General features: G+C 38.5%; 1 protein-coding gene across 1 annotated transcript in view; it reads right to left on the bottom strand.

The window, feature by feature from the left end:
* Nucleotides 1-3,176: 3,176 nt before the first annotated feature.
* Nucleotides 3,177-25,155, bottom strand: part of DIRC2 (disrupted in renal carcinoma 2) — a gene marked incomplete at its 5' end in the record, with an annotated part of 64,113 nt that continues 42,134 nt past the window's right edge. Inside the window, 2 exon segments of the mRNA XM_006092851.3 lie at nucleotides 3,177-4,394; nucleotides 11,465-11,647. Of these exon segments, the coding sequence (XP_006092913.2) occupies nucleotides 4,279-4,394; nucleotides 11,465-11,647 (299 nt within the window).

Here is a 25,155-nt window from a genome sequence, read left to right on the forward strand (position 1 = left end):
CTACTACCAGTCAGGACTGAGCCTGGGACTTTGGCCTGGGAGCTGAGGGAGGGGTAGAGGGCGTGAAGAAGCCTGAGCCAGGAAGTCAGTTCAAGGAAGCGGGCACCTAGGAGTCGCAGGGATGGAGCTGAGGTCTGATTCACGCAAGCGTTCGAAAGCTGAGGTGCCAGGCAATGAGGACAGTGGAGAAACTGTTCGGTGAAACAAGAGGCTGATGTTTCTGTCCTGCCCCAGAACAAACTGAAAGTGGTTATAAAAAGAAGCATGGTTCAGGGGAGAGACTGCCCACAGCCTCTATCCTTCCCATCCCCTGGCCAGAAGTGACCCTTTCAAGGGCCTTGGTATTGTTCACCTCCTGACTCTGAGGTTCCATCTGAGCTGGGAGAACTCCTGAAAGGAAATGAATGCTCCGGGTGGCCAACATGATGCCTGCTTACCTGATGGATGCTGCTAGAAGGAAATCCCCTCTCCTGCCTGTCAAGTTTTGTTCTTCTAGGATGGTCCAACACTTTCCCCAAAGTATTGCTTCTATTTCCTAACAGAGTAGCAACTGTTTGATATTATGGAAATAAACTTTATCTTTCTTCTTTCTGCATAATTCCCAATTAGAATGGAATTCTAGTTTTCCTATATTTAGGTCAAACAGGTCTGATAACATTTTCTCACAGTTTTCTATATATTTCTTTTTTAATACGGCACTTTCTTCCTATCACAGCTTTTGCACTTGCTTGATAATATGGCATAATCATAGTAATTCCTTTATTTATTATTTCAGGGACAAATATGGAATTAAATGTGGTTGTTAACATTAAAGCAAATTTACTATGCATTTGTATTGGATCTTAAAATGAAGCTTGTACATATGCAAACAGCAGGGTGAATGCCTAGATTTTAATAAATATAATAGCAACAAAAACTAATTAAAAGATAAGTAGATGGGAATTTAACCTCTTCAATTTAAAAGCTCTTAGCTTGAATCCTTCATTAGAAGAGCTTCATCAACAACAAGTTGTAAACATTCTCAATAATTAAACATGAATATGAGATCTATGATAAAATTTGGCCCTTAGGCCATATGAGCTTAACTATATAAGATTATACTTGTATGGATTCCCTCTTTTAATTTTTTTTATTAGCTCTATCCTCCAGGGAAATGTGTGTACTTGTCTTATTCCTATTCCTCCATCATGGACCATATTAAAAAATGTGTCTTCCCATAGACTAAGTGTTCATTGGTAAGCCACAGGGAACTTAGACTATAACATGTCCTTACCAATTAATAATGTTGTGGACTTGGTTTATGAGGACTGAATTATTCATCAGAATCTTTCTGTATCATGTCATTGCAAACTAAGACTTAGAGCACCAACTGGAGAGTGAAGAAGAAAATAGAATGATTTCACTTAAAAACCAAATAATCACCTCAATTTAATCCCTGTACTTTCCACACAAAATAATGGCAGTTTACTCTTAAGCCCCATTGTTTGTGAACATGGAAGAGTATTCATAAACTCCCCCAAGTGTCCAAATTAAGCTGCAATTCTGTGAGGTAGGAAAAAAGTATTTAGAAGTCAGAAGATGTGGGTTTTAGTTCTACTTTTGTCACTAAGAGTGTGACCTTTGGCAAGATCCTTGACCTCTCTGGGACTGTTTCTACAAATTCTAAAATGAAGGCTTGGGTTAGTGGAAAGTTAAGATTTCTTTCAGTTACAAAATTTCATTAGGATTCTATAACATTTGTTTAGAAAGTGCAAAGATAGCAGCTGGCCTATTTTAATGCAAGCTAGAAATAAAAACAAAGATAAAAAAATATGATTTGAAATATTCAGGTAAATAAATAGTGTGTAATCCTCCCCCACTCCAAAGCTTTTTGGTTCTCTTTCTATCAGATTTGGTATATGAAATTTTAATCATTTAAAACAGCTGCAATTTGTGTTGAGAACAATGAATGATCTGCTGGAGTGGTAAGTGGATATAAATGAGACAGAGGGGCTCATCTCATGCTAAAAACAATGGCTGGTGTCTGGCACATGCGAGAACTTTTAATCACTACTCACTTGAGATGTTGAATTAACCAATGAGCTGTTAACTAATTAGTCATTTAGGTAATAAGTGTTATTCTTTACTTTGTGTTAAAACTAGAATTAACCATAATGAAAATGTTCTACTAGTATATCAGAAGCATTACAGCAAAATTTTATACAGCAACATCTTCAAACACAATCAGTCTGACTAAAACCAAATACTTAAGAATTCTTCCCTCTGCTCTCTATCTTCTTTCTAAATAGAAGGGCTGGTGGTTAATTTAGGTTCTGATATCCTTAGTGGCTGCCTTTCAATCATCTTAAAGAATTCTGGTTTTATTTTATTTTTATTTAAGAAGAATGATCGAATTCATTGGAAATAAGTCTAGCTTTCATGGGTTTTCTTCTACTTTTCAGCAACTTCCTTAGTTCCTTTGTTTCTTGTTGCTAAGTCAGCAGAGTGGTTATAAAAGGGAGATGATTTAAAGGTGACTTACAGATGTTAAATTTCAGGGTTTTTGTTAGAAACTTTCCAAGTTGCACAATTTAGGATTTTAGAAGAAGGCTCAGAAGTAATAGAATCTTCCTCCGGGACCGAGGTGAGTTAATAAATAGCTTTGAACTTACTAAGAGTTGGAACTATGGATGAGTGTGTGTGACGGTATATGTGCACATGGAGAGATGAGTAATTAAGTGCTGACCAGCTTTCCTTAACCATACGTCACCGCTGTGGCTAACAGAAAGAGCTGGCTTGCACCTTGTCTGCCCAAAAAAAGACAAATATAAGTTATATTTAGCTGACAAGGAAGACACAATTTTAAGTGAGGAAAAAGGAAAGAGGGTTGAATGAAACTGAGAATAATGAAGGCAAAGTATTACTCTTGACTTCTGGGGGAAATGTTTGGTTTTCCTGTGTGAGGGGAATTATGTAAATGTGAATGGTGGTAATAATCCCACCAGAGCATATTTTATGTGACAGTGAAGTACATGTCTGAGAGCTGTTCAATGAGTTACTGTTATTTTTTACAAAGCTATCCTCCGTACACAGAAAATGGGTACCGGCAAAATACTGCCCTCTCAAATACATCGACTCCATATAGAAATGAATATTTTTCAACCTGAATTGAAATACAAAAATGTAATTAACAGAAGTTTCAATGTTATAAATTGTTATTTTCAAACAAAGGTCATTTAATAAAATGTAACCCCTGTAAATAATATCTGATACACACACACACACACACACACACACACACACACACACCTGAAGATATAGAATGTCCTATGTGATTTGTCATTTCTCTTTTAACAAAGTGCTAAATCAGAATGGAATTATATTTGTCATACAATTTTTAATGAGGCTACATTAAACGTTTAGTCACCTTTAATATAATCATTTAAGAGTCTAATAGATGAAACTGTATTTCACAGAAACAAGGATAACTTTAGGTTGAGACACAAAGTGTGTGTTCTGAAGTCACTGGAAAGCGGTTGGTCACCATAATAAGATGGCCAGGGGTTTCTGACCTAATCTATAATAATAAAAACGTGATATGCTAATTAGACCAGACAGCCGAATGACCTTCTGGACATCCTTCCGGATGACCTTCCAGACGTAGCCGAGGCTGCGAGGGCCGAGGCAAGCTGCCATGGCTGTGAGGGCAGAGCCCCTTGCATGAATTTCGTGCATTGGGCCTCTAGTTAAAAATAAGGAGTCATAGAAGAAATGACTTTATTAGAAAAAAATGTAGTGTACATGGGGCTAATTTCTATTCTGGATATACCTGTTGGCTGTTTTTTTATTAAAATCGGATATAAGGTTTAAACTTCTTTAGAAGTTAGTGGCATTTCTTCCTATTCTGATATGTCCCTTAGGGAAGGCGTTATCTCCATGTGATAGACGCCCTTTATTTCTTTTCATAGTAACAATGGATCCATCAGCAGTGTGGCACTGGCACAGAGCAGAGGGAATTATTTAGGTAGTGCCTTGTGTGTAAGACAGCACACTGCCAACCCCAGCAGCGGGCACAAGCATGCCATTTAGAGAGTTTTTAAATCCCCGGTTATCATTTGAGTCCCACATTGTCATTACCTAGTAGTAATTAAATTAATGTGATCACCAGTAACTTCACAAGACCTCTGAATGAATTTTCTGTCTTCTCCTTTTTATCCGTCAGGTGTGCAATTCCGAGCAAATGTGCAGGATGCAGAATGGATCTCCAGTCTCTCTGTAAACTCCTTCGAGTCTGTGCTATTACACGGAGACAACCACATCAAGATAGAGTCTGTCGTAGGATTCCCTGAAGCACAGAATGAGGAGGAGACTGAGCAAACACGACCCGGGAAGGCACCAGTTGAACCAAGACAACTCTGTAAGACAAAAACACGCAGTTGTAAGCATTCACGTGTCACCAGCAGAATGCCCCCTGTAGGCCGGGAGCAAGCTGCTCTGCATTCAAAAGCACTTACGATAAACTCACCCTGGAAGGCCTGGCATGGCTTTCAATAAACAGAGAGAGTCTGGGGTCTAAGTGATGCATGTAATATACTACAGGGCTTTCATGTGGAGTATTTTTAATCACTTTGTTAATAAGTTTTCATCAATTTAATCCACCTTGACTTTGGTGGCAAAAAAGAATCTATTAACTTCAAAGAAAAAAATCAATCACCTTTAAATGTTAGTTTGTTAATTATTTTTAAGGGCCCTCTATCACTCTCACTTTTGTCCTTATTTAGAAATAGCTGCTGGATTAGAAAAACAAATAAGAACATCACCTGAACTTTGAAATAACACTTTTATTTTTTGGATAGAAACATCTAATTCTCAGCAAAAACATCAAGTAGTAATTCACTGTAAAACAGATGAGAAAATATATAAAAATTAAAGAAAAACAAAAAATTAATCCTAATTCTACCCTCACAGAAACTACTGTGCATATGTTGGCTTATTTATTTCTTCCTTTTTCCTGCTGGCATCAGTATAGTTACATATGATGCCAATTACCAGAAAACCTACAAGAATCACCTAAACCAGTGGTTGGCAAACTGTGGCTCGCGAGCCACATGCGGCTCTTTGGCCCCTTGAGTGTGGCTCTTCCACAAAATACCGACTTCTGCGCATGGGCCACGAAGTTTCAATCGCACTGTACATGCATGCCCGCACGTGGTATCTTGTGGAAGAGCCACAACCAAGGGGCCAAAGAGCCGCATGTGGCTCGAGAGCCGCAGTTTGCCGACCACTGACCTAAACAGACAATTCTGTTATGAGCTGATTTAATGGAATTAAGAACATGCTTCTTCAAAAAGGCTTGATCCTGAATTCAGGACTTGCCAACAGGACAATCCTGGGCCTCTCGCTATGAATACACACCAGCCCACCATGCTGCTGCCAGCTGTTCCTCCGGCTCCAGTGGCTCTTCAGTGAGGCATCTGCTCAGCCTTCTCCTATCCCGACCCCTTTACCAGTCGATCCTGAGGTGCTGGGTGCAGAAGTGCACAGCTTCTTGGCATAAAGAGGTTGGTGGCAGTGGTGGGGATAACTTTTATAGTTTAATATCCATGTAGCATTTTTAATTTAAAGAAACAGCAAATGGCCCTAGCCCATTTGGCTCAGTGGAAAGAGCATCAGCCTGCGGACTGAAGGGTCCCAGGTTCGATTCCGATCAAGGGCATGTACCTTGGTTGCGGGCACATCCCCAGTAGGAGGTGTGCAGAAGGCAGCTGGTTGATGTTCCTCTCTCATCAATGTTTCTAACTCTCTATTCCTCTCCCTTCCTCTCTGTAAAAAAACCAATAAAATATACTGAAAAAGAAACAGCAAATGAGATAAAGAAGTTCCCTGGGACATCTTTTCTTTGGGCACTGCTATCGGTTTATATTTTCCCTTTGTACTTCTACCGAATGCTAATACTGCCCTAATCTTCAAGAATCATCCTAAAGATGCCCACAGTTTAATCCATAATTCATATGGCTAAAAGAGCAATTTATGCTCAGGAATGGAAACCCAAAAACCAACGGGTAAGAGAAGGTGCTGAAATACTTTTTTTCTGTAATATGCTCAGAAAAGCCACCTCCTTACCTCTCAATTTCTACATTTTAAGTCAGACATGCTATTATATGGCATGTAACAAAGGCATGTATTTCAATCATATTTCATGCAAAGCCGTTTTCTGTGCTTTACTTGGGCTGAATATAATCTGAACACTCAGAGAGGCTGTGACCTCTGGGATCTTGTCTTTATTCTGATATTCCCTGAAATGACACACCCGGTGTCTTCTGCTTTAATATTAACCATATTCTGGATTTCTGATGTTAATTTTAACAGGCAAAAAAAAAGCAGTAAAAAAATAAGAAGAGAAAAAGAAGCAAAACAGTTGACAACATCATACCATTTGTAGTGAGTATTGTGACTTTAAGGAAAAATTTTCAGCTGTTTTTTATGGGGAGCTAGAGCAAACATACATGCAGTAACAATCAACTTGTCCTTGCTCTTCTTAAACCTAGCTAAGTGTTTGCCAAAGCAAAACTTTGTCAATACTAAGCAAAACTTGGTCAAATATTTCCAAAGTGGACCTTCTAGTTTATCAGAGTTGTAAATTCTTCCTTCTACCTACATTCAGATGAAGTCTTTAAAAATGCCTCATCATTACTCTTTAGTGTCATGGTGGGTTGGTTCATGTTTACTATTATGCTTCTCTCTGAAAAGTCAAACCCACTTGGCTCAGTAACTATAAGTGTTCTTTGAAATTCTTTGCCTTTTACGAAAGCAAAAGGTCAGGGACGTGCGCCTGTACATTTTCCCACCGGAAGCCACTCACATAAACCACAATGTAGGCACTCTAACAATCAGGAAATGATTTGTGTAAAAGTGTCATTTAACTTAGCAGTCGCAAAGTCAACTGCTGTCCTTTCGAGCCAGATGTCATAGGACCCAAATGAGCCAACAGAGTCCTAATCCATTGGATTTGCTTATTCTTATCCTTAAATCTTTTAAAGTGAGCACGGTTTTCTAACATGCCTTCCCTTTGTCCTTAACTATAGAAAATACAGATCTATACTCCAGGCTCCACAATTCGCCTCTCTGCTTCTGCTGGTTCTCTGTCAGTTATTACGTACACTGTAACCTGAGGCTCTCTGCCAATTTACAGTTTGGACAGGTGCTATATTTCACTCGGTGTAGTGGCTCTGCACCAAATGGTGATGCTCTGTTGGGACCAAACTAATTAGGGTTTTGCTCATCCTTTCACCTTTTTCTACCAGAAGTACTACTGTGCTTTCCACCTGCTCTTTCCATTCAATGATGCCATGGTTTCGTCTCTACCACCTTCAGGTACTTTTCTGAATCCAGATACCACCCTCCAGAATGAGCCTTCTATTTGTTTTTGGTGGTTTAACCAGATGATTTAGCAAAACTGTCTCCATTCTCATTTGTGAGGATCCAGCTGACATGATTTCACACACAGAGTAACACCCTGCTCCCTTCGCTCCACGTAAATTACCCACCAGATCTGACCATCAAACACACTGCCTGATTTTACTCCTTAGATGTCAGAATACTTCTCACAGGCCCACATATGCTGAAGCTGTTGTAACCACTAGTCAATGCCTCCCACCTCAGCCAGACCCTTGAATCTTTTGAGCCACATCGTAGCCTCAAATTCATGGTCAGCTGCTTCAAAAATGAAAGGACTGAGGTAAAAAACAACAACAAACTTTAAGGCTTTTGCCAAAACCTGCTGCGAAGCTTCTAGAACAACAACAACAAACCAGATAAAACGAACTGCAGAATAAGTTACAAATCATACAATAGAACGTTGGAATACATTTCAGAGCATATAAAGAATGTAAGAGCACTCCCTAATGATGCTGTAAGTGAAGTTATTAAAGGAAAGAATCACTGTGCTGTGTGAAATAACTCACTGAGATTCTCAAAGCAAATATTATAGGAAACAACTGAGTTTTATAAACATGCTTATATTAGGGAGCATGTAACAATTTTTTTAAAGTGACCATGAAAAAGCCAGGTCAGAACAACTCTAAGAAACTTCTGACACGGTCCCAGGTACCCAAAGCAGAATCAAAACAGGACCTGGGGAGCCCTGTGACCCCGGGCTCCAGTGCCTCGGTATAGGAGCCTGAGTGACATTTGCTGTTGAGGGTGGCGATGGCCGTGAGCTGCAAGCTAATCGCCAGTGGAGCCTTTCCTGCTGGGCAAGCCCGTATAAAGGGCTCACTGCAGGCTGGTCTGTACGCCCTGAAAAACTGTCTGACGTAATCGCCTACTGGGCAGCACACTGTGGGAGACAGAACTCCAGGCAGGAAGTGCAGTGCTTCTTTGAGAGGAGACCTAAAGAGCCGCAGATCTTGATGATGATTAAAAAGCTGGCCTTCCAATCATGTAACTAACAGCTGAATTCTGACATACAAACTTAACTTCTGGGTGAATTTTTCAAGTTTTAAAATGACTAAATGATGACATTTGAACACTGGCTCTAATGGAAGGGAATTCAATGTATCATAAAAACTGTCGAGGGTACTAGGCTGTGGAGCTAAAAGATATTTTTAGGAAATAATTTTACAGAATTTTGAGACTTGCAATTTCTGTATCATCATGCCTCAGTTATAAGGCACGTGAACTTTTGCTGCAGGACTTTTGGGACAATACCAATTAATTGTATGTGTAAGATTCTCAACACAGTTTTCCTAGTTCTGAGGACTGCAGCCTCAGAGAGATGTAGGGTATGTTTGTGTGCCTTCAATAGACACCCTCAAAAACAAATATATAAAAGTAATTCTTTAAAATAGAAGCCTAGATATTTAAACTACTAATACCAACCAGCTAGTTATCTGGAAGGAAACAAAACAAGCACTGGGGGAGTGTCAGGATCTCGGGCGTGACAGGGATATTCTGCTGGCCAAGCAAATGGTCAGGAGTGCCCTAGGCTCTTCCAGTCAGACAGTGTAAGGATATTCCCTGCCCTAAACTGATCAATAAATACGTGTTACAGTCCAGAGACTGCACACAAGAGGGTTATTGGGGGAAACAATATCTGGCATCGACTGTTGTTTCTAAATACTGGGAGGACAGAACTCTATTTCCAGCAGACAGGAAAAACCACGCTCTACTGGGCTGCAAGGATCACTACCAAACCTGTGCCCATGAGCTGGAAAATTGTTTCTATCACCCGGAGAGGCAACACAGCCATCTTTGATACTTTACCTGGCAAAAGAGAGGTGCTGAGCCTCTTAACTGCACTGTGACATAACTGAAGTAGATTAAAGCTGATAGATGGTAATTATCAGGTGGTTCTGTTTAGAAAACTCCCTGGAAGCAAACACCTTAGTCCAGTAGGTGGTGACGGCATTTTCTCTAAAGGAAACACACGTTTCCAGGACAGTCAGGAGTGGTCTGACGTCACTGACGTCACTCTCCTTCATCTGATAAACCAAGCACACATCAGGTTTAGCAAAGCTAAAACCTACTTTACCTGCATTACTGACTGACAGAAATAATCTAGTTTGTTGTTAATTATAATCAGAAGTGAATATATCGTGTGTATGCTTTTTGCTGTTAAGTGAAAGTATGATGCCGAAAGTTGCCCAAAACTTAGGGCAAATTCTATTTCATCAGCTTTGAAAGTTTCAAAAATGTCTTTTCCAGGTAAGCAGGTTATCGTGGCTACAATTTCAATTATAAGCTTGTCAGAAAGCTTCCTATAAACAATTAGGCCTCTTGGAGCAACGCATTTTAGAGCATTTCTTACATTTGAATCTTAAAGATTCTTCCATGTACAAATTATTCACATTTACTGGTATTTGATGAGTAGTAAGAGAATAGCAACTAGAGTGTGGGAGGGTAGTAATATTAGGTTGATTAAGATGAGAAATAAAATGGGACATAAATCTAGTAGAAATTAATAAAAGCTTTCTATTCAAGTAGTCACAAGCATGAGTTCTTATTTTAACATGCAGAAACAATTCTAGATAATTATGCCCAAATTTTCTGAAAACAGTAAAACAGAATTTGGATTGCAGAAGAGAGAACATCAGAGAAAACCAAACAACTGTACAGAAAAATACAAACCACGAACCCGAACACCAGTGGCCCTGCTTCAACATGCCCCGCAACCTCTCCAGCTGTCCCCATAGCGCCTCCTCCCACCCCTCAAAGGTTATGTGAAAATTTCATTCTCTCCTGAAGCCTGTTCTCCACCTTCTTCCCACCAACTCTTAATAGATGAACTGGCTTCTAAGCAGAACGGTGATGCCATCTAGAATGAACTCCTTCAATATTCTGCCCAGCAAAGGTATCTGCCTCCATGCCCATTGACACAGCCTTCTCTCCTATCTCCTTTTGTGCAAGGCAAATACTCTACTTGGGTTCAGGACTCCATCCCTTCCTCCTTTGTACAGATTTCCTTCTTCTTCAAATGTGTACCCCTGGGTCCTAACTTCAACCTTCTTTTCACTCTATACTTGCATGACTATGAGTAGCTACTTAAACTTGAATTAATTAAAATGAAATAAAAAATCCAGTTCCTTAGCTGCACTAGCTTCATGTGGCCAGTGGCTACTGTACTGGACAGTGTAGATAAAAACATTTTCATTATCATAAAAAGCTCCGTTTGGACAGTGCTGTTCTATACACTCTATACAATCCTTGGGTGACCTCTCATTCATTCTAAGGCTTTAAACTATGTACCCCTGACATTAATATATACCTCTGTTAAGATAGGAGATTCTAAATATTCTTTAAAGTAATAAACCAGTGGTTCTCAATGGGAACCTGCATATTAGAATTTATAAATATTATAAATGCTGGGCCCTGGTCCAGGTTAATTAAATCAGAAATTCGAGGAGGGGGGTAAGGGCACATTAGATCAGGTTAGGATGCATTAAAAAAACAAACACTGAAGGTATTTTCTTTTATTAGTATGTAAAAGTTCAACTAAAGTAATTGGTCTTAATGAAAATTCTCCATATAAATTCCCTATATAGCAGTGCCACAAACCCCTCTCATAACACATCTATACTAATAAAAAGGTAATATGCTAATTAGACCAGTGAAACAGCCATCTTCTGGACGTCTGACTTCCTTCCGGACATAGCCATGGTGGTGGGGGCCGAGGTAAAGGCAGTTAGGGGCAAGATCAGGCTGGCAGGGGGCTAGGGGCGATCAGGCCGGCAGGGGAGGGCAGTTGGGGGCGACCAGGCCAGCAGGGGAGGGCAGTTGGGGGTGAACTGGCCTGCAGGGGAGGGCAGTTGGAGGCATTAGGCAGGCAGGCAGGTGAGTGGTTAGGAACCAGTGGTCCTGGATTGAGAGAGGGATCCCAGATTGGAGAGTGTGCAGGCCGGGCTGAGGGACACACCCCCGCCCCGTGCACGAATTTCATGCACCGGGCCTCTAGTTTAGATAATAATCAAGAAGGCAAATTTCTTACCTTTGTGATAAAATGTGAGAAAAAGTAAAAGCACTCCCATGAACATATTACTTAAAAAAGTGACAACTCCACAAGTAATTCCTTCTGGAACTGGGTAGACAGTTTCCACAAACAGCTCAAAAAATATAGGTATACTGCTATTCAAGAACACTCCCAGGAGAATACAGGAGGCATACAACGTCACTGAAATAAAAACACAAACAGGTCAGTTTCCCAGTGGCAGCATGAGTCCCAGCAGGTAGGTCTTCTGGGTCTTCTCTCTTATAAGTACTGACTCTGCAGTTTCATTTCTTTTCAATGCAGCTGATAATGTTTGACAAGGCATCATACATCCGTCAGCTCTTTGCTCCGGTGGGCAGATAGGGAGAAGTTTAATTGTTTTATCTTTTTGGTGGCTTATTCCAAAGCACAGAAACAATTTTACCATTATAATATAATTAAAAGGATTCTTCCTCCTTAGTCATACACTCCTGGCACATAGAGAGATAGATAAAATATAGCAACTACATTTGAAATCTAGACTCATTCTATCATTTTAAAGAGAACTTAAAATCTAAGAATAAGTATAACATACATTAAGTATTACTGAAAGTTACATTTTTAAAGAGACTGGTAAAAAACAACCCTCCCAGTACAAAATAAAAATTATTCAGTATGTAATTCCAGAAGAAACACTTAAAATAGAATTAGTCCTCAATTTTGGAATGAGTTTTGTGTCAACTGTTGTTTTAAAATTTGTAACTTTTTGGAACACAAAAAAATTTCATCCAGAAATGCATAATAAATAGTAATTAGAGTCCTGGCCAATGAATGTTGGCCCGTGACTGAAGGGTTGTGGGTTCGATTCCCGGTCAAGGGCACATACCTAGGTTGTAGGTTTGATCCCCAGCCCTGGTTGGGGCACATACAGGAAACAACTAAACAATGTGTCTCTCTCACATTGATGCTTCTCTCTCTCTCTCTCTCTCTCTCTCTCTCTCTCTCTCTCTCTCTTCTCCTTTCTTTCCCTCCCTCCCTCCCTCCCTTCTACTCTCTCTAAAAATCAATGTGAGGATTAAACAACAAAAAATAGTAGTTAGAACCCTAGATTAGTCAATAAAAAGCCTATTAACCCTGTTCTGTAGTGAAATTTTTGAATAAGAACATTATTCTTTTTCTTAGAATAAACTTTAGAGACATGCACCCCACTCCAAATAATTATATCATTTGCTACATACAAACTGCTTACATACAAACCTTCACAAATTTTAATTTGAAGGTAAAAATGGAACCAGTGAGGAAAAAATGATATCCTATTTAGAAATCTAAAACATGTTTCCTATAGACTAATAAGTATATCATACCCACTAGTGATAATGCATAGAACTTATTCTAAGGTTAAGGTTACTAGGAAAATATTTTTAATAAAAATATTTGTTAAGAAAAGAAATTTCTGTACAGAAAGTGAAGGAGTGATCCTAAATCTGTTAATGTATTATTCATAGAGCATAGCAAATTACCACAATTTATCATACTGATTACAATAATTAACAGTCTAAGACATTGTTGAAGGGGTAAAAAAATAATATCCACTGTTTTCTAATAAAATTTCTCCAATTAACCTCAACTCCCACTTCCTCTTCCAATTATACTGGCCTTTCAGGGTTATAAAATATTTAGTTCCTTCTAATAACATAAATAGCTGGTGATTACTTTGACTTTCTTTGCATAGACGACACATGAAAATAGAGAACAAAAGGATGACAGTGAATAAAGAACATGCTACTGGCTAAAGCAGTGACCAAATTACCCACAAAATTAAATGGGAAGCATCTAATAGTTACAATAAATACCATTTAAATCATGAAGCAATTGTCAAGAGATTCCTGGAAACAACAAAACCTAACACTACATGCTCAATGTATATTTACTAGACATAGTCATGTAATTCAATCACCAATTCTACCTAACACATGACTCACTAGTAACCCGTTAGGAAATCCAGGGACGGAATATCACTGGTAGCTTTTACAAAGTATTCTATCCATAAAACATTTTATAATAATTTATTGGGCAGTTAATGGTAATCAGAGCAGATTTGGCTATTGACCCAAACACAGACAGGCCTAGGAGTGTAAAACAAGACAACACTTAAGTGACAGGAAAAAGCAAACCCTTAAGAACTAGAAAGTGCTACTGCTAAGAATTCATAAACCTATGACAGACTTACTATATTTTAGAAAATATGTTTGGAAATAATCCTTTTGACATTTATATTTCTGAAGGATTATACCCTCACATGTAATGTATAATCAAGCAAATTCAAATGTAATACCTACAAAATAATCATAATCTCTGTATAATAGAATAATTGCATGTTGTTAAAAAAAGAAAGATAATGTAATGATGAGGACATACTGATAAGGGACCATCTACGGGTATGGAGTCTTGAAAAGAGATATCTGAGTTTGCTGATTTTTATCAATCATGATACAAAAAAGAGAGGGAGGGAGGGAGGAAAAGAGATAGAGATAGAGAGAGAGAGAGAGAGAGAGAGAGAGAGAGAGAGAGAGAAACTTGGGATATCTTGGAGAAGGAGAGCCTGGTGACGCAGGGGAAGAGCCCTGTCTGAAAACCTCCCATGGCCATGCAGCTCCGGTGGCTTCAGTTTATGCTCATTATAAATCTTCCAGTTTTGGTTTCTTAGGTATCTAAACTGTGGGAAGGGAAGAGAAAATCTTGGTCATTGGAAAAATAAAATTTTTATTGTGATTAAACTTTGTTCATGGAGCTGTAAATAATTTATCTTCTGGGGGGGTAATTGAAAATGTCCGTCAAAATAAATAATGCACACTGTTTGACCCCAGCAATTCCAGATCTAGGAATTTATCCTGCAAGTTCAAGTATATAAAGCAGACTTCACTGAAATATTGTTTGTAGCATGAAAATATTACAACCAAGCTAAATGTCTACCAATAGGAGGTTGGTCATTAAAAAATTTATCAAATATCCAAAGATACATTACACAATCATTAAAAGTGAATTGGTAGCTCATCCAACTCTCCTTCATGCAAAATTGTTAGCTCACTGACTCATCAATGATGTCTGCACCTGGGAGCCACATAACCCAGTCTTGGTGCAGGAGCCTTGACATAAACATTCCCATTTTATTTACTAGAATTCCTGTTATACACAGGAAAAATGTGCTATGATGAATAATATATTACTTCAGAGGCCAGTAATAAAAAAGTGAGTATTTTCATTCAATTCTCTTTCTCTCGATGTTTGCTTCGTATCTCTATATATAGAAGGCTAATATGCTAAGTGTCCAACTGTCCGACCGGAGCTATGATGCGCACTGACCACCAGGGGACAGATGCTCAATGCAGGAGCTGCAGAGCTGCAGTGACTTGGCAGCAGCAGTTCTCGGATGACGCACCCCAAAACCAGAGAGGAGGGATCCCGATTCCTCGTGGGGCCACGTGATTCCACCTTTGGCTGTGGATTATGTTGTTGCTGGGGCACTGTTGGCCCTGAATCTGGTTTACTGCACACTTGTGTTTGCGTTCCACACCCTGCACAACAGCAACTTTGCAGAGCGCCCTCTCGCACCCTGGGACCCCTCAGGGGATACTGGAGAGCTGGTTTCAGCCTGATCCCCACAGGCCAGGCCAAGGGACCCTACATGCCAGAGGGACCCTGCTCACTATGCAGACACCCTTCCAGCCACGGCGCCACCCCAGGTGCAGCCAGCCGGGGAGGGACCACGGGAGGTTGGCTCCAGGGCATTTCCGGCCTGTCTTGCCCAGTCCCTCCCCACTGGCCATCTTCTAATTAATTTCCTTTCAATGTGTACGAATCCGTGCACCGGGTCACTAGTCTATATATATAAAAGGCTAATATGCTAAGTGTCTAACTGGTGCTGCTGTGATGTGCACAGAGAAATGGCACTGTGGACGTGGTGCCCACAAAGCAACACTTGGCTTCTCCCAAGTGGGACACAGGCCCTGCCACCACCCCGGAATGACACCCACCCCACCAAATTGTAACTGATGCTTCCGGGACCCCATGGTGCAAAATGCGGCCCCAAAACGGTGGCTGTGGGCGCCGGGTAATGATGTCACATAGCAATGCCTGGCTTCCTCTCCCTAGCGACTAGACTCCTTGCAGTTTCTTCAGCCCAGGAAGATGACTTGCTTTATAGCCAGGTGGAAATATTTCACAATTTAATCAAATGTCTGTGAAGTGTTTTCCCATGCCTCATCTCATTTGATCCTGACAGAAGTCCTGGAGTAGGTAGATAGGAGACTCAGTAGAATCCTATTTTCTTTTAATTAGCTGGAAAGATTTAGGAAGTTTAAAAACTTTACCCGACTGAAAAGAAGTAAGAAATGGTGGACCTTGAAAATGACGTCAGGTTTTCTCACTGCGCAGAATAGAGTCAAGCACTGCTGCAGTTAAATATTTTACCCTTTGTTCTCCCTGCATGATCTACAATAACAATCTGCTTCATGTTGATATTTCCTGCTGTGTTGCTGACAATTACCTGAAATAGAAGTTGGGGTGCTTCACTGGGCTGGAGAAAGTTTAGCTAAATCAGAAAGCAGGTCTAATTAAGCATTATCTATATATATGTAAAGCTCTTGCTGGTGCCAATCACATGCGTGTGTTTCGATCTGTCACTGTCTATCGTGATTTTGGTTAACACTTCTATTATAGAGAAAGGGTGAACAGCAATATTCAAATATTTCTTCTAATTAATTTCCTTTCAATGTGCACAAATTCGTGCACTGGGCCACTAGTATTACTATAAAAATGATGAGCAAGCCCTAGCCAGTTTGGCTCAGTGGCTAGAGTGTCGGCCCGAGGACTGAAGGGTCCTGGGATCGATTCCAGTCAAGGGTACATAAATTGGTTGCAGGTTCCCTGGCCCTGGCTGGGTGCATGCAGGAGGCAACCAATCGATGTGTCTATCTCACTTTGATGTTTCTCTGTCACTCTCTCTCCCTAAAAATCAATAGAAAAATATCCTTGGGTGAGGATTAACAAAACAAAACAAAAAAAGATCAGCAAAAGGTTGTTTTACACTCGATGGATATGCTGAAATCACTTCTTATTGTAGAAACTAAAGAATCAAAGTAATTTGCACAGGAAAGGGTTAAATTAAGATCTCCATAAGCAGAATCGGGGAAGGTGGCTGTCAGGACTGATTTAAAATATTCCTCCCCAGTGTTCTGGGGCATGCCGAAAGTAGAAGCTGATTTTTAAGAGCCTGAATTTGACTTCCATTTGAGTTTGCAGTTTAGAGCCTGATACATTGTCTTTATATACTGGTTTGGCAGATCTAGTGGGTGAATGTCATCTATTAAAAGTCAGGCAGACAAGATAATTTCCTGCTCGTCAGAGAGGGTTCAAACTACATGATCATTAAATATTTCCATGACTTTCTATAGTACTCATACTAAAATTATAACAGACTGCCTTTCAATTAAAAAGCCAAGGTAATTTAGCAGAACAAACACAATGCTGATGTAGAGTTCTTTCAAAGAAGCTAACAAAATTCACAGGCCCATAATTTAAATTATAAAAACACAAAGCCCTGTGTAGCACAAAATACAGTTACAATGGATGTGTTTCAAGAACATGAATTGGATCATAACCCTGAACATCTGGTCCCCCAACCCTGCTCCCAATGACAAACCAAATTACTAAACTTTAGGGAAATAAAACTATGTATAAATACATTTTTTAACCAAAATACTCAAACCTTAGATGAGTAGCAGTTATAAAACAAACACAAAATTTCAGATAAGGACTATTTCCACTCAACATCTAATGAGATTCTCAAGATATCAATAACAAGAACAATTTCAAATCTTGGATTTACATACTTTTAAAAACATTTTTGAAAATACTTTCAAATATATTATCATATTTTATCATCCTATCAACTCTTTGAGGCAGGTAAGGCATTTTACAGATGAACTGACCAAAGTTCCAAAGGTCAAAAGGACTTATTTAGGAACAAAGTGAGTTAGCAGTGGTAAAAATAATGTAATTAAGGCCTACAGAATCTAGCATGTTTTCCATCAAGCCACTGTGTCAGGTTGGAAAAACACAAACAAGGCTTGGTATTTCTTTTATTCAATGGTATTGACACAACAGGCATGCTCCTCAAATCTGTATTCAGTACAAAGCTGGAAGTGACTGCACATAAGACAGATGACAGAAATCAAAAATAGAGCACCAAAAGGTTACTAAGAAAGAGATGAACTTTAATCGTGATAAATGCAAAATGAGTCCAAAAATTATTGCTTAGGCATATAACAGGGAAAACTTTAGCTTAAGTCTTTCTTCAAAATCATTTATCAGGAGCCTATTATATATATGTAAGCCACTATACTAGAACAATTAATAGGACATACTCTGTCCTCAAATCACTCTGAATCTAAAAAATATGATAGATGCCTATTGGCTCAGCAGCCATTTACATGCACAAGAAGAGTTCGGGAGATAATTATTCTTCATTCTCTTAGAAAAAGCAATGTCTAATCATGAGAAATAAGAGCCTCCTGATCTTAAGTGCTGAGTGCAGCAGGAAAGGTGTGCTAAACACTAGCAGTACATTTTAAGAAGGACAATGACAAGCAATGGTAGGTTTAGAAGAGAGTGACTATGCTGGTCAGTGGTGTGGAATCCAATACAGTGAGAAAGAGTTGTAAGAACTGGGGGATGGTTAGATTAAAAGGCTAAGGCCAGACATGATAAATGTCTTCAAATGTTTTGAGGGCCATTAATGGAAGAGGGAGGGAGCTGGCCTGCTCTGTGGAAGCTATGTTGTTCCACATCAGTTATTTCAATGGAAGGAATAATTTCCCAGGACCCAGAGCTGACTAACAACAGAACTGGTAATGTGCGTTCTCTTTGGGGAGATATTCAAATTGCAGTGTGATGAAGATCTATCTGGATGGTAATGAAAGAGATACACTGATACATTTATGGGATGATAAGTTATAACAGATGATGACCAGGATTCATTTTAGTAGATCAATAACAAAATTAAAAGATGTAGGCAAGAGCCCTAACAGGTTTGGCTCAGTGGATAGAGTGTTGGCCTGCGGACTGAAAGGTCCCAGGTTCGATTCCTGCTAAGGGCATGTACCTTGGTTGTGAGCACATCCCCAGTAGGAGGTGTGCAAGAAGCAGCTGATCGATGTTTCTCTCTCATTGATGTTTCTAACTCTCTATCCCTCTCTCTTCCTCTCTGTGGAAAATCAATAAAATATATATTTTTAAAAAAAGATGTAGACAAGAGAGCTTAACTAGGATATGAAAAACAAAAATCTTATAGGTGCTTCTAGATAGATAAGAATAATAGAGAATTTGTTTGTGGTTTTATTAAAAAGCATTATAAATAAGAAATAAGGATTACAAAATAACAATACATTTTTATTATGAATTATTAACAATTAGAATCAAGAAATTTCCCTAAAGAGTAGGTTTATAACATTAATGCTCTTTATTAGATAAACTTTTATTCTTGTGCATATTGACTGAATTTTTATTTTATGATAAAGTTAGGAAAATAACTGGGAATTATTATATTAGACCTTTGCTAAAAATATTTCTACAATCTAAACTTGATATTGCAAATCCTTTTGGAAATAAAGACATACCTATAAAGAGAAAGTAAACACCCACATTGTTAACTACACAGTCTTTCTTCATAGATTTTGAGCGTGTGGAACAGACAGAATACATATGTATGCATACACACACACTGATACACATTCCTATATCACTGAGCTGTGCTTCTCTTCTCAGCCTCATATTTCCTTCCTAAAAATGACTGCTGTGGCCTTCGTGATCTACAATAATTAAAATATGCAGTGCATCAAACTGTGGTTCCAGAAGAGGATGGGCATATTTTGCTGCAGTATTCAGCAGTGGAGATGATTTTCTTTTTTTTTTTTTTAAATATATTTTATTGATTTTTTACAGAGAGGAAGGGAGAGAGATAGAGAGTTAGAAACATCAGTGAGAGAGAAACATCGATCAGCTGCCTCCTGCACATCTCCTACTGGGGATGTGCCCGCAACCCAGGTACATGCCCTTGACCGGAATCGAACCTGGGACCTTTGAGCCCACAGGCCGACGCTCTATCCACTGAGCCAAACCGGTTTCGGCGAGATGATTTTCTTTCTTTGTGTTATTAATTTGTGGTGTCCCTTGTTTAGCCTCTTTGTTGACACAGTCTAGTCCTCCAAAGGTTGATGGTTATGTTTAGAGTCTCTAAGGGCTAGAAGTGATTATCTCGTAGGAACAAGGCGCAACTAATAATCCATTGTAACAACGGTCCCAGAATAGAGACTAGTGTGAAATCAGATATCGTAGATATAGGTTTAATCAGTAACTTTCAAGCTCCCGAAGAATTACTTAAGGTTCTGAAGAAGGCGATGTACTATTAAATCACGAAACACTGATCACCTGGTCAAGCCCTCTACCTTCAAGAAATACAGATTCTGCCTGGAAAATTATTTGTTCTTGACAATCTCATGGATAAACAAACAGTACATGGTCTTCCGCAATAGGCCCTTTGAGCATTTCATGACTTACATTTCAGATTTTTCACAAATTCATTTTCTTCTTTTAATCTATGTTCTATTTTTTCACTCTTGATCAGTCATAAACATGAGTAATAATCATTTTTAGTTCAGAAAAATTGAAAACAATAATTAAGTCATTTCTAATCTTTTTAATATCCCTAATTTATCCCTCAATACCCCTAATTTCCTTAATAATATGCATTCATGTTCATCATTCTTTTCTAAATTTTCTTTTAAAAAATATTTGTTTTCTAATATGTTTTTAGAGAAAGAGGAGGGGAGAGAGAGAGAGAAACATCAATGTAAGAGAGAAACATCGATTGATTGCCTCCCATACGTACCCCAAATGGGGATCAAACCAGCAACCTGGACATGTGCCCTGATTGGGAATCGAACTGGCAACCCTTCAGTGCATAGGACGATACTTAACCAACTGAGACACACTGGCCAGGGCCTGAATTTTCTTATTTACCACCCACTTCTGGCAATTATGTTTTTACTTCTTTACATGCTAATTAAAATGGGACATAATTATCTTAATAAATGCAACATACATGAAAATATATTAAGAGGATAAAGCTCTCCCCTATTTATGTCGCATGCCTTTCAGTACAAACAAATATGTTTTCTTTCTTCAAATGTCACTTGAAGTCAGCTTGTAGTCAGGTATCACTCTCAAGGGGCTCATGTCTAGCTAATTATCCCCTTTATTCCCCTCCCACTATCTGTTTCTGACATCACCATCATGGCATTCTAGTAACTTGAATTAGAGGAAAAATGTCTCCCAAGGCAACTTCTGTTAAACACCCAAATTATATTGTTTCAGCAAACTCAACACCAAAGTGCTAACATTTTTCAAAATGCCATTTTCAAACTATTCATCTGTTCTGTGAAAAATGACTGAGTTGTGGCTAACAGGGCTAGACATCAAGTTCTCAGATAAGGTGAATAATGTATTTTCATAATTTTGTTCATGGCATAGCTTCAAGATTTTGAAACTTGCATTATCTAGTCAAGAGTTTATTTATTTTCCCTATTGTAGATGCTTCAATTAATAAAGATATAATGCAATTTTAAATATTAAGTTTCCTTAAGGAAATAAAAGCATATTGCTGATAGCCTACAAGAAGATGTGTGTAAGCAAGTACATATAGCAAAACAGTATGCCTTTACACAACTGAAATGATCCAGTTTTCTTCTGTATGACACAATAATGTCAAGATCAGTGGATTACAAAAAGATTGCCATAGAAGGTTTTTAGTAGTAGTTAGCACTTACAACACAAGGGTTGAACAAAATTAACTAGCTTTTAATTTATTTTGTCAACTGTTACAATTAATGAATATATTTTCAAGTGCTTTTCATGTAGATTCTTCTGATATAGAAAAAGCAGTAACAGACATACTAAGTTTGCTAGAAATGGGGAATAAGACTAGATATTTTCCTGATTAAAAAAAGAATGACTGTGGTAAAAAAAAGAAACATGAATTTGCCATTACTGACTTTAAATAGCTCCAAGGTCTAACTTTGTCTATAATTAGGTTTTATAGTAAGTTCCTTTTCGTGAAACCTCTTTTTCTTAAGAGGAATGAGATCAGATTTTTACAAAGGCAGTAAGAGTATCTGTGACAGATTTATTCAAATGCTCCACTGTTCCACTAAAATGTGCCCTTTTGCCTTCCTACAGCTAGTGCTGAATAACAAAGAGTGGGCATGATTGCTGACTACTACTTGCAATAAGTCATATCTACTGAGAATCAAAATGGAGATAATATATACATTGCATTCATTCATTCACTCATTCACTCATTCATTCATTCCTCAGGGCTTGTGGTAGGTACTGTGGTGGGAGTTGAGGTCAGAATTTATAAGGCACAAATTCATGCTCCACATTTTTAGAGGAGATGAAGCATACACTCAAGTAACTATTAAGTGGTATCAGGAAAGACAAAAAAAAATACTATAATCAAGAGAAGGAATGTGAACAAATCTAGTCCTTAACCCAGTGTATGTATAAAATATAAATGTAAAAAATATTTAAAATGCATCTTTCAGGAGTATCTAAGAGACATTCAAAAACTGACTTGCAGTTGAAAACAACAGTAGAATTTATAAATTCAGTAGTTGTTAAGATGGCCAAGTCAAACTCAACCTTTCAATCATGGTCTTGATTTAATTTAGAATTATGTTTTTCCTTTCTGTCCAACATATTTTCAGGGACAAATTGGGAAAACAGTTGTGACCAGGTTCAGTTACATCAATTTTCTTTTAAGATTAAAAAAGATGTATTGTTTTCAAATATATACTTTTTTTTCCTGATTATAAAAGTATGTTCATTATACAAATCCCAAACCAAAAAAAGGAGGTAAAAAGTTAAATTCATTCCTAGTGCCTCCATCTAGAGATAAAACTGTTAATTTATGTTAATTAGAAAATACATATAATTTAATGAATGTACTATCTTATAATGAGTATTTTACACTTAATTCAAGGGAAAGAAATCTGTTCGTTGGGTACTCATGACCGTGTTCTTGTAAAATCTAACAGATGCATACTTGACATACAATATCACACAAAAATCTGAGCATAATGCCATGAATAAGAAAAGTTATAAACCAAAACTGTTGCACCAGAATGTTGTACAACTGCTAAACTATGAAATTATACCAGAATAAAATAAAATTATGGCCCAGAATACTTTCCCAAATTGCTCAAAACCCTAAAGTAGGAATGTTAATGTATAAAAAGTACGTAATATCCAAAAATGATTACTCTGGACACTGGGCTTTATAGGCAAAGCGATAAACATTACAGAGGATTCCCAGGGTGGTATAGAGCAGAGGTTTCAAACCTGCCCTCTCAGCAGCCGTTCTGTCTCAGTAAATTTTTCATGGTGCTCCAAAGCCAAGAGAAACAGCTAACAATTGTGTTAATTACATAGTTAGAGCCAAACAATTTAAAAAATATATATGTCCTAACAGTTTAGTAGCTATTTTAAAAAATAACACCCAAATATTGAAATAAATGTTTTTATTTCATTCTTAAATAACCACAGTTACCTACTAATGGGATGTGTGCATCTGATGGGCACTGTACAACTTCTCAGATCTTAGAATCAGATTGACACCACCACTCTCATTTCCTGTTCCACGTTGATTTTTGGCAGTATTTGCTTTTTATCACAGCAACTGCAGAAAACCTAACTTTGCCAAGACATCATCAAAAATAACGTAGCAGGATCCATGCTGAAAGTGGAAACTGCCTGGAACTAGAGGCTCGCACCGTGTCTGGCAGATGTGGAATATCCGTTTCCTTTGGAAATTTAAAATAGCCCGTGTTGCCTTGTGAGTTTGCTGTGCACTCCAGGGCAGCTCGCTTGGCACAGTTTGGTAATCATGGCTATAGGACAACTGTATCCTGTTGCCCTATTATTACCATGAAAGGGTAGGAACTCCCAAATAAATGAGTGCATTGGAAGGACTTGTCCCCCTCCCCCTTACATCTCAAGTGTTGGTCCTTTTATTACAGACAGTATAAGTCCAAATTGGGATGTGTAGTATTCCCTAATTATCTGTAGACAAGGAACCCTCCTCTCATGGAGTCCCAGGGAACATGCAGGCCCCTGGATAATAGGTGGCTACAGAGCCACTTTCAGACTATTCACTCCTACCCATATAAGTGCTTGGTATAACAAATAACCCTATAATCCTACAATCTACCTTCATAGCAAATAATCCTAGAATTAAACACATAATCCAACAGGTGGCTGAATATTAATTGCAAATGAAGTAAAAAATATGGTAGTCCCCCCTTATCGGTGGGTTTGCTTTCTGCAGTTTCAGTTACCTGAGCTCAACCTTAGTCTGAAATTATTAAATGAAAATTCCAGATATAAGTAATTTGTAAGTTTTAAATTGCACACTTTTCTGAGTAGGGTGATGAAATCTCTCATTGTCACCTTCCCGAACTCCATCCGGGTTGGGACATGAATCATCATTGTCCGCACATCCACGATGTATACAATGTATATGCTACCTGCCCGGTACTCACTGAGGTGTCTCTGTTATCAGATCAACTGTCATGGTAGCTCAGGGATTGTGCCAGTAACCCTTATTTTACTTATTAATGGTCCAAAAGTACAAAAGATGCTGGCAATTAGAATATGCCAAACAGAAGCCATAAAGAGTTTTCTTTAAGTGAAAAGGTATTTACGTATAGGAAAAAAACATAGTATATTTAGGGTTTAGTATTCTCTGGACTTTCAGGCATTCACTGGGAGTCTTGGAACATATCCCCCATGGATAAGAGAGACTAGTGTATGAATCTTAATCTTTTGTTAAAGTGAAAAAAAAGGAACAGAATCCCTTGATTTATAAAATAATTTGTCATAGTAATTTTTAAAAATGTTTTAATTCAGAGAGGAAGGGAAGGGAGAGATAGAAACATCAATGATGAGAGAGAATCACTGATCAGCTGCCTCCTGCATACCCCCACTAGGGATCGAGCCCTCAACCTGGGCATGTGCCCTTACTAGGAATCAAACTGTGACCTTTGGTTGAAGGTCATAGGTTGAAGCTCAACCATGGAGCCACACTGGCTGGGCTGTCATAGTAATTTTACAAAGATCCTGTGGTAGGCAGAACAATGTCCCCCTAATCCTAACCCAAAATATATTTATGTCTTAATCCCTGGAATCCATGAACATGTTATCTTTGGAATTAAGTTTACTAATCAGCTGACTTTAAAATTGGGAGACTATCCTAGATTATCTGGATGGGCTCAATGCAATCACAAGGATCCTTAAAAGTGGAAGAGGGAGACCGAAGGTGAGAGTTCAGAGGAAGAGAGGCACAGATGATACAACGTGAGGAGGATGTAACAGGCTGTCCTGGGCTTTAAAGATGGAGGAAGGGAGCCACAAGCCAAGGAATGTGATAGAAAAGGCAAGGAAACAGTTCTTCCTGAGTCGGCCCACACTTTCATTTTAGCCTAGGCCCTAGGGAGATCCAAGCTGGACTTCTAACGTACAGAAATGTAAGATAAATTTGTGTTGGTTTAAGCTACTACCTTTGTGGTAACTTATTACAACAGCCACAGAAAACTAAT

This window comes from Myotis lucifugus, unplaced genomic scaffold, assembly GCF_000147115.1.
Source record: "Myotis lucifugus unplaced genomic scaffold, Myoluc2.0 scaffold_105, whole genome shotgun sequence".
NCBI classification, from domain to species: Eukaryota; Metazoa; Chordata; class Mammalia; order Chiroptera; family Vespertilionidae; genus Myotis; species Myotis lucifugus.